We start from the raw sequence: 10,465 nt of genomic DNA on the forward strand, positions 1-10,465 counted from the left end.
GCATTCCCCCAGAGGAGCTGGAGGAAGTGTCTGGAAAGAGGGAAGTCTGGGCATCTTTGCTTAGACTGCTGCCCCCGTGACCCGGTTCCGGATAAGCGGAGGAAAATGGATGGATAATCAATACATAATGATGGATATATAAATGCAACAAATGGCACTGGCAAAACGTTAATCATCCATAGCATTGTCATGTAATTATGCTGTATTTAACGTGTTGTATTTACACCTTGTGGCCCTGACTACACATTGTCAAAAATCTTTCTTTATTCTTTTCAGTAGAATTTATAACCTTCATTATCAGCAGCAGCAGAAACATCAACTTTCACACATTATTTATAATAACACACCTTGAAAACATATAACTAAAAACTACAGACCATAATATTAGGATGGCTCAATAATTTTATCCACTTGTAGTTGTATCATAATGTGATGATCATGTTAATTTATAAATGTTTTGCTGAACAAATACAGTTTTCCAACCAAACCTTTGGGAAAACTAATGAAATTACTGCAGTTGTTTGCCATAACATAACGCATTACAGCATGCATACTTAAATGATACAATCTTTAATATCATATTAGAGTTGACCTTTAGAACTTTGATCAACAAAACATTGACAGTTTTAATGCACCACTAATAATAAAAGCCAACAGTAATAATAGCTGTTTTTGACTGCTATGACATTTACAATAAGTGAAGTGGATTAGCTATTATTGCTTGAGAAGAAAATGCACATTGTGTTGTTATAGGCCAAATTTTTATTTTACTACTATAAATTTGAGCATAATTGAGTAATAAAGATCCTAACAATTGGTAAGAAAAAATGTAATTTGTTTAAATTCAACAGATAATAATTAAAAATCTTTCCCTGCTTAACTGTTGTGTTTAGAAACATTACTTGTGTGGATGAGCAGCTTGTTGTTGTCTAGTGTTAGTCCATGCATATTCCATTAAGCATTTGCAGGACTGACAAGACAGAATAAATAAAGAATTGTCAAAATTGAAGCAGCAGAGGCCGGGACATTGTCATTACTTTCATGTTTGGGTCAAACTTCAAAAATGTTGCATCATACATTTCCTATTATACAGTTGATACCAATCCTGTGTTTTAATTTTTAGTAGTGGGAAAACATTTTGCTTACATTTGGATCCAAGGTGGATCTTTAAAATCTGAGTAGTAGTAGTAGTTCCCCCAGGAGAGATATAGTTTCAGGTTGTGCAATGAGACATAACTAAAACTAAAATTACTGTGCATTTAAACATAATAAAACCCTCCCGCTTCAGTGTTTATGTGTTGACACATGCATGTACCTGTACTTTATGGCAGACCTTAGTAAGCAGTGAGAAAGTACAGTCAATGAAAATGCCCCAGTATGTATGTATGTATGTATCTCTGCAGGATGACCAATTTCATGCTGTGCCTACCTCATACAAGTCCAGCATCTGGTTGCCACTGAGGCCCTTAGTGGTCTTGATATTTTCCATGGCCAAGGTGAAGTAGATCCCTCTGGTGTCAGACAGGTAGAGGTTATAGGTGTCATTCTGGTTCCATTCCTGCACTGCTGCAAATACCTGCTTCTCATCAGTGCTGACAATGTGTAAATCCTATCAGGGAGAGCAGGGACAGATTAAGAGGAGCTATGACTGGCAGCAGAGAGGTGACAGGTTAGAAAATGCTGGCCTGTGGAACTGGTCATGACATCAGTGCTGTGGTGTCAGTATACTGTATATTGTTGATGACCCTACAGTAGTTACATGTTTAGCTCACTCAGAGCCTCACACTGAATGTGGTACTATAAAAGTATGAATTTAAAAAGAGAGTATACCACGTTTTAAGGTAAACTAATACCTGTGGCCATTTATTTTTACCAATCTACATACACTTCACTGTAGTGACAGCTTTTAGCAGTATGGAAAAAAACTTTATTAACTCTATGATTAATTAGGTTTATGACACTGTGAAATTAAAACAGATTGCTATCAGTCATGGAAAGTAAAAAGTCTGAATATTTGTCAGACCAATTTTTCTGCAGCTTACCTTAGGCAGAGAATATTTGGGCAGTTTGATTTGTATAAAAGATTCTCTCTTGTAGGACACATAATAGGTGGCTCGACCTGATGTAGGAACCTATGACAAATAAGTTAAATACATTATCATTACTTATTATCCATATAACATTCTGTTTGATTTTTAAAGTGTCTTCCAGCTCTGCTGTGATAGAGCTCTGCTGCTAACCAAAATAAAGAGAACACTTTGTATCAAAGCCTTGTATGTAACCTCATCACTGACACCATGCCACATTTGCTCCAGTCAATTAAAGTGATGGGTGAAAGTGCAAACCTTTTTTTCTCCTTCTTTGTTCTGCTGCTATTCAAAGTACCGCTGGATACATAAGGTCTTTTTTTTTTACTTGGCCATGTATAGCTATCTCCTGGCTTGAATTCAGAGGATGCTGCCCTTCCCAGGTGTCAATGCACTCAGTGGTTTCAAAGTGGACATTGGTAAATATCTTGTAGGACAATCAATAGTCCCATTATTCTTTGTCTAGAGAAATCTTTAAGTTGCCTAACGAATCCTTATCTGCTGTCTGGGGAAAATAGTTACTTGTAATGGTACAGACCCTTTACAAACACTCCAAGCGCTTAGTTGTTAGCTTATACATAAAAAAAGAAAAAAAAAACAGGCCAGGTGGGTGTTGGAGAACTGTCATTAGCCTTGAGGGCAGAAAAGCCAAGCATTTTCTACACACCCACCGAGACACATAAAGGAAAGTGAGACCGTAGCTTCATAAGGCACTTTTCCCTCCTGCCAATATCGACATGATTCATTAGAGGAAAACCTTCAAATCAAACTTGTGGCTCTCCACTGAAGAGAACTGATATCAGTATTAATGCTGTATGACAGGGCTGATTCTTTTACTGATCTTGTAAGTGCTTTGAATGGCTCAGAAGAGAGAAAACAAGCTCTGAGAGGAAATATAGCAGCCTAGCAGTGAGCCCTGCGGAACAGTCCCACATGTAATCGAGTGAAGGAGCAGGAGATCGATGGCGGGGTAACCAGAGGCAGTTTGAACTTTAAGAGGAATTGGTATGATTGATTTTTTTTGCCCCCATCCCTTGCAGGATCTTTCGTCTGTGACGCACACGTGTTAAAATGCGGAGGTGCTCGAACTGAAGGGCAGGTTTAGCTTGAGCGCTTGTGAGTTTACTTGAAAGACTTCGGAGAGGTCAAACACGATTGAAGGATCTTTGGGGAACAACTCTATTTCTTTGTCTAATGTGGAGCCAAGCCCAGTATGGGTTCCAGAGGAAGGACTGGCTTGCAGTTGGCTCAAACAGCAGGATAAACACCAATACAAGTCCTCCTGAAAAATGATCATGAAAATTTTGCAATCATAATAAATATTACTGGTATAATATCCTTAATATATTATTAAAATACACTCTGAATTACACAAACATTTGTAAAGTACATTTAGCAGAGCAGAGTGAGTCATGTTAACAGGCAGACTGAGATGAAGTGAGGGAATGAGGGTGTGTTTTACAAATAACAGTTACTTGTTTGTTGAAACAGTGCTGGGATAGCAAAGTTTATCCAAAGATCAGTGAAGGCAAATGTCAGTTGTTGCAATGTTTTAACATGTGCTGGCCTCAAGAAGTGAACAGTTTTTGGAGGTAGATTTGAAAAAAAAACGGTGTTGTTGTGGACTAGCCGTGCAATTATTCTGAGTTTTCCTGTTGACTTTTAAATGTATTAAAACTCATTTGCACAATGTCAAAGTAAATAATATTCATGCTGTGGAGGAAATTAAAATATGACTCATAAATTGAATGTGTGTTACTTGCAGTTCAGGACATTACCATTTCAGATTTTCCTGTCACACAAATCATGATGAATATGAAACACTGGGCAGCGGTTAGGATGAATATTAAAACTTCATGGCAAAACAAAGCATATAAGAAATGTAAAAGTATTTTTACATATTGTCTTTGTGCCAAGCAAAATCATTTATATAAGAATACATGAAACGTTTGCATATAAATGGTAGCTATGACTTTTTGGCAGCAGAGTTGGACACTGTACTGTAAAAAAGCAACAACACAAATATGGTCTAACATTCTAAAGCCATATTTTTAATATGAATGTTTAATGTTATGACTCTGGGTGATGTAACAGGGTCTTGTGTTAACACTTGACTATCAATTCTAAGCAACTATTAGCCACATTATCTACAATAGCTGCATGCTTGAGACATACTAATGTCTATTAGTCACACTTTTCATCAACCTCCCTACAAAACCATAGGCCTCTTTTCCCATTAGAGAGGCTCTGACACTCAATAATCTACCTGTGTATGTAAGCACAAGTTTGCTAACACATTAGCCAAAAACCACTTGAAGCTGAATGTAGCTTCTGTTTCTGTTGATTTAGTTTTTCTGCAGGTCGTCAAAAGTAGTACAAGTTAGAAAATCAATACCTGAAGTAACTAACAAAATGTACAAAAAGTACTCAGAGTTGATAATGTCTAATAATACATTATGTACCACATGTCAAGTGAAACTGAGTCGCACCTGTATGAATATGTAGTCATCTTGGACCACCAGAGAGCTGATGTCGATGTATCCAGGGAATGGGTAGTTCCTGTTAGTTTCTGTGCACATCTGCGCTCTGCACATCACATACTGCACATCTGTCACATGGGAAAACACAGAGGAAGCATGAGGGGTTTATGAATTCTAACATTATTATAATAATTATAGTGCATCTTAATATATACAGATGTATGTCCGTGCAGATTGTCAGTCATCCAGGTTATTCTGTAGGCAGCAACACGGCTGTGCTATGGGCTCCCCGGTGTCTCCTATAGTTGCCAACCTGTACAGGAAGAATTTGAGGAAAAAGCCGTCTTCCTTCACTGGTACCACTCCCAGCCACTGGTTCTGCTACGTGGACGACACATGGGTTAAAATCAGGACCTGTGAGGTAGAGGCTTTCACCAAGCATATCAACTCTGTGGATGACAACATCAAGTTCACTCGTGAGGATGCCAGCGATTACTGTCTGGCCTTTTTGGATTGTGTAGTTCACTTGGGAGAGGACAGAAGCCTGAAGGTAGAAGTATATTGGAAACCTACACACACAGATTTTTTTGACTCACGCCATTCACTTCAACACAAACTGGGAGTCATCAGAACTCTAAATCACAGGGCAGAGGAAGTGCCCACAACTGCAGAAGGGGCCAAGAAGGAGAAACTACACATCCAGAACTCCCTTAAGGCTTGTGGATACCCTAAGTGGGCCTTCACCAAAGCAAGGAAGAGGCCAACCAGGGAACACCCTGTGGCAGAGACTGGTCCACCCCAAAGACAAAACACCCAGACATAAACAGAGTGATGTGGTGTATGCAATTAAGTGTAGTCAGGAGTGTAACGACTTGTACACTGCAGCCGCTGCACAAATGCATGGCCCAACACAGGAGGGCCAACTCCAGTGGACCGGAGTCAGCAGTCCACCTCCACCTGAAGGACAAAGGACAGTGAAGTCCAGATCCTCTCCAGATAACACTGCTGTTACGTCCGTGGCCCTGGCCACCCCCAGCACCTCATCAGCTGGTATGAGTAATCCCTGTAGCACCACCCCCGCACAGGTGGCAGTGCATTCCAGGCGGCGAGGCACACCTGCTCTCAATTATCAGAGCAGTACTTAAGGAGAGCATTGCTGTGTCCTCGTCTCCAGATGATCGCCTGTAATTCCACCAGTAACTTTTCTTGGCATCCATGCCCAGACCCTATATGGAAGAACTGCGTACCTGTCGTTAAGCCTGGCCTTATGTTTTGTTTTTTTTTTGGAACTGTATGTTGTCAATTTGTGGATGTTTTAGGCATCGACTTGTCTAGATTCCTGCCCTTCGTTGCTTTGTTTTTCTCAGTACCAAGTGGTGCCGTGACTGTTACCTGTTTTCCTCATTGTGAGGAGACCTGCTCTTACTAAGATTCTGGATCTCCACTATCAGTTGTCATCACAGCATCCTACTGCCTGCTCTGCCGTGGACCTGCTCATCTGACCAGCATCTCCTGCGCCCTCTCCTGCTGCCCTGGACTACTCCTTTTGCCTGTTGCACTCACCTGCCAAGAGCCGGTGCAGTCGGCTAATCAGGTCCACAGTGTTCCATCAGAACTAGCTCTAACCTCAGCATACCTGTTCAGCTCTCATGTTCTCTCCCTCTGCTCTCATTTAGCAAGCTGCGTCCCACCTTCAACCCCAGGTTGCATCACCAGCAGTCCAGTCAACCCAGTGCTCCCAGCTGCCCTGCGACGGGCGGATGAGACGGCGGGATGTCACTTCTCCTCTACACACTTATTAAATGCACTTGCCTTGTCAAGTCTGAGTCCTGCATTCTTTTTGAGTCCACTCAAGCACTACATACGGCGTGCCGTAACAATCGCTGGTTTGAGAGAGGAGTCAAGGAAGGTATTTTTGTTCCAGTAGAACACCCCTCACTAAATAGGGGTGGTGGACTAAGACACAACTTGTCATCCATCTACAACTCTGTCTTTCAGATCTCTGCCCAAACACGCCCACCAGGACAATAGGCGTCGGTCCACAGGTGAGGGTTCAAAGACAGGTAACAACTCTCACCGATACTGGGCTATAACGACTCAGTCGTTACGGGACATTGTTGGGCATCAAAGGACTGAAACACCACCGAGGGGGATAAATATCTCCAACTCAACACCAGTTGGGCAGAACTGATGAAGCCTCTTGGATGAGAGTTGAAACGTCTTCGACCACAAAACCTAGTCCAGTTGATTTTTCTAAGGTTTTTTTTTTCAGTATACAGCTGTAGCAAAGCCTTATCAGGTTGAGAGCATTTTTGTGTGGCAACTGTTTTTCTCTGTCAGATCCAAAGATATTTGTGTGTATTATTGAACTTGTGCAGGGTTGTACTCCATAATTTTATGCATTTGACATTTTCTCTAATTTTCCTTTGTAGCACCTTTTTATTCACATCATGTAGATACCACAAACAAGCATCTCCACCTGTGAATCACACTGCAGTTATATGAGGAGAAAAAAGCAATGCTTGTATCTCAGAATGATGCTACTCTAACATCAGAGACCGAAGTAATCAGTTTCACCTATGTCATCTGTGGAAGACTTTGGTTGTCCTGCCATTCAGAGTTATGGAGCTGACATTCAGTGAGTAAAATGGAAGAGAAGAAAAGCCATATTAATCAAGAACCATGCACAGGGCTTATTGGTGGAATGAGCCAGTGCTGTTTCCCTAGGGATGCCCTCTGTACCCTGGGAAGAATTCATTCCTACTGAAACCTGTTCATTACTCCTCCCTTATGGGCATGTATGTGTAGAAGAAGGCACTCACCTCCATCTGGTGTATGAGCCTCCATGTGAACCAGATCTGGCTCCTTGTCTAGGCCCATGACAGACCTTGGAGAGGATGACAGACAGTGGAAGAATACATAAGCATATGGACAATGAATGGAAGGGGATGTAAAAGGGGGGGGGGCAGACCAAAGGGCTGTCAGTGCAAAAGGACGGTAGAAGAGGAAACTGAAAAAAGTTAGATGAATCTGGCAAAGGCATTGTGCTCCAGTAATATATATATATCTTTTACATAGTAAGGACAATAGGATTCCCCCATTTTCTAAATGCCATATTTTACTAAGTGCACTCATAGCAACTCAAGCCTAGTTCCTTTCAAGCAAAAAAGCAACAATACAAAGACAGTTTTCTCCTCACTGAGTGGTGCAGGTGCAGCACACTCTCTATGAATTTCTCTGAGTATAATCCTACTTTCTTGTTCATTTCACTTCCTGTGGATTATACTGGATAAACACAGCTTTCCCATTGTGGTAATATTTCACATCCCTTGGAGGCTGATGAAGCCATTGTCTAAAGGCAGCCAACTGGAGGCTTGCCTAGCCGCAGTGTTTAGTTGTCCTTGAAGGGGTTCTGGTGGTGAAGGACAAAGCCAGCGATGGATTGTGCACATTAGGATTATACCACAATGGCACTGAAGTAGGTCCAGATGTATTTAAGTTAATGATGGATATCACCAATGGCAGGCCCAGGCACACCACAGTCACTTCAGATAGGGGCAGAAGAGCAATGAGCTGGAATAGAGCCTATGTGTGTGATGAGTTTGCACTTTCAGACATGTAAGCTTCTGTATCTGCATGTATGCATCTGAAGAAAACCACCCCTTTCTTCTTTTACTGCTAATGAATAAATAATTTTGCATTTATGTACAATATGGTAAATGGTAAATGGTAAATGGACTGTATTTTATATAGCGCTTTCTCACAGTGTGTTGCACTGGCCAAAGCGCTTTACAGAGATGATACACCATTCACCCATTCACACACAACATTCACACACTGATGACGACAAGCTGCCATGCACCGGCGCTAGTCAAGCCACCAGGAGCAATTCGGGGTTCAGTGTCTTGCTCAGGGACACTTAGGCATGCGGGGAGACCGGGAGTCGAACCACCAACTTGCTGGTCAGGAGACGACTGCCCTACCTCATGAGCCACAGCTGCCCAATATGAGCAGGGCATATGTGAGAAATGAAGTGGAATGCTATATGCCCCCATCCACTGAATGCAAAGTGTGTTCTGTGGGAGATTAATCTCTGCCTGATTGTATCGAGGGGTGGTGCCGAATTTTAGCAGTATTTTAGCAGTCAGTCACACAATTTCTTCTAAGCCATCAATATCAAATACTCAACCACACAGAACTTGGGCAATATTTTCTGCATCCCTGAGTAAACAAAAAAATTTTACTCTGCAGAAGAAGAATGGAGCAGATTTCTTCTGTTTTTTTAAGAAAGAGCAGAGATGTGAATAAAGTTGACTCACCAATAGAATCTGTTCGGGGTGACGTGTTCGTGGATGAGTTGCCATTTTCTTCCAAAGTCGAAGGAGCTGTACAGCTGCAGAGATATCAGGAGAAAAGGAGGAAAAGCTCTGTCTAGTTAGAAAGATATGTTTCCACACTGGTCCAACTTCTGATTAGGGCAGCTGATTCAAAAGACTGAACAGAGCGAGTCTGAGACATGGCTGGATAGCTCCAGAGTAGAGGTTACTCTGGGCTTCTAAAGCATTACCAGGAGATAGGAAGATAATAGTGCTGCTATCATCATTACTGAATGGCCATTCAAGCTATCATATTTTCACAAATACAAGCATCTCTATCCCCCTCTCCTGTTACAAATGAAAGCCATAGATTTAGAGGAAACACTTAACGGGAATAATAGATTACAACTGAAATGAATTTGACATTAATATGGTAAGTTTTAGCTCGATCAGCAAATACTTGGATTTGATTCAGTAGCATTTAGTCGGCTGTTGTATTAGCAACAAATGCTGGCCACAAAATCATTTTTTTAGGACCCAATCAAAACCAAGGTTCTGCAGAATGAGCTTTCATGAATACAATGAATGATATATAGCTCAGCTGACATGAAGGTGTACAGCATGGAACCAGTGGCCCAATATCAATGCACTAATTACTTTTTCTGGTGCTTGGACAAACAGTAAATAACCTGGGTGCATATTCCTGCACTGTACTGATTGATGTTGTAGAAACAGCTCCCTTATATCTTGCTGTGTCTGTGCATTGTTATTTCCTTGCAGAGTGGTGAGTCAGTGGCCCCAGTTGAGCTCTCTGCTAATGTTGCTACTTGTTGCCTTTTATCACAGCAAATCTGACACTTACTCTGATAAAAGCATACACATTTGTCACCCATGGCAAATTTATTTGTCAGCTCCATGAGGGAGAATTTGTCAATGTCAGCAAGTGTGTTTTCCATTAAAAAGTTACATTAGCAGTGTTCTCAATGGGCGTACAGCAATAGCTCTGATTGTAGCAAACTGCAGTAATAATCTGCATTTGATTTGAATTAATTCTTTGGATTTATAGATTGCTGTTGAATCTGTTATTTGATTATTCAATGAAATAATCAGCACTTGAAGGCCATGTATCTGTTTGGAGCACTTGAACATGATAAGCAATAACAGGAGACCAAAGCATTCATCTAAGTGTCCCTTGTGTGGTTACATTAAGAATGAAGTATTAGGTGGGAGCAAACATTTGTGTAAACCTTTGTGAAGTCGAAGAGAGTCTAGTACATGCCCGCCCATCAAAAAATGTGATTTCTGATACTTCCAACCTCAGTAAAGAAAGGATCCCCAATGGAGCGTTTGGGTTGGGCAGCAACAGGGCAGCAGGCAGGGTTGATCATCAGTTTGGACAGTGACATATGATGCCAGTGGGCAGGCTCACCCCTCCTCTCTCCATTCAACAGTTCAATGACATCTTAAATTTTAAAGCCTCTGAGCTGTCACAAAGTAAGCCCCATAGTTTCCCACTTATTTTGGTAAATCAAAAGCTAGGCCAGATAGCCGCCACGCCATCGAGCCTAAATGGTGATTGAAG

At 41.3% G+C, this 10,465-nt stretch overlaps 1 protein-coding gene across 2 annotated transcripts in view; it reads right to left on the reverse strand.

Annotated features, from left to right (window-relative positions):
• Nucleotides 1–10,465, reverse strand: part of sorcs3a (sortilin related VPS10 domain containing receptor 3a) — a 270,254-nt gene that overhangs the window by 56,026 nt on the left and 203,763 nt on the right. For both annotated transcript variants that reach the window (XM_020594176.1, XM_020594177.1), the window contains 5 exons: nucleotides 8,887–8,960; nucleotides 7,390–7,454; nucleotides 4,577–4,695; nucleotides 2,043–2,132; nucleotides 1,430–1,609 (listed from right to left, as the gene is read on the reverse strand). In XM_020594176.1, the coding sequence (XP_020449832.1) occupies nucleotides 1,430–1,609; nucleotides 2,043–2,132; nucleotides 4,577–4,695; nucleotides 7,390–7,454; nucleotides 8,887–8,960 (528 nt within the window). The remainder of the gene's footprint in view (nucleotides 1–1,429; nucleotides 1,610–2,042; nucleotides 2,133–4,576; nucleotides 4,696–7,389; nucleotides 7,455–8,886; nucleotides 8,961–10,465) is intronic.

The sequence above is a fragment of the Monopterus albus genome, unplaced genomic scaffold (assembly GCF_001952655.1).
Source record: "Monopterus albus unplaced genomic scaffold, M_albus_1.0 scaffold22.1, whole genome shotgun sequence".
In the NCBI taxonomy this organism is placed as follows: domain Eukaryota; kingdom Metazoa; phylum Chordata; class Actinopteri; order Synbranchiformes; family Synbranchidae; genus Monopterus; species Monopterus albus.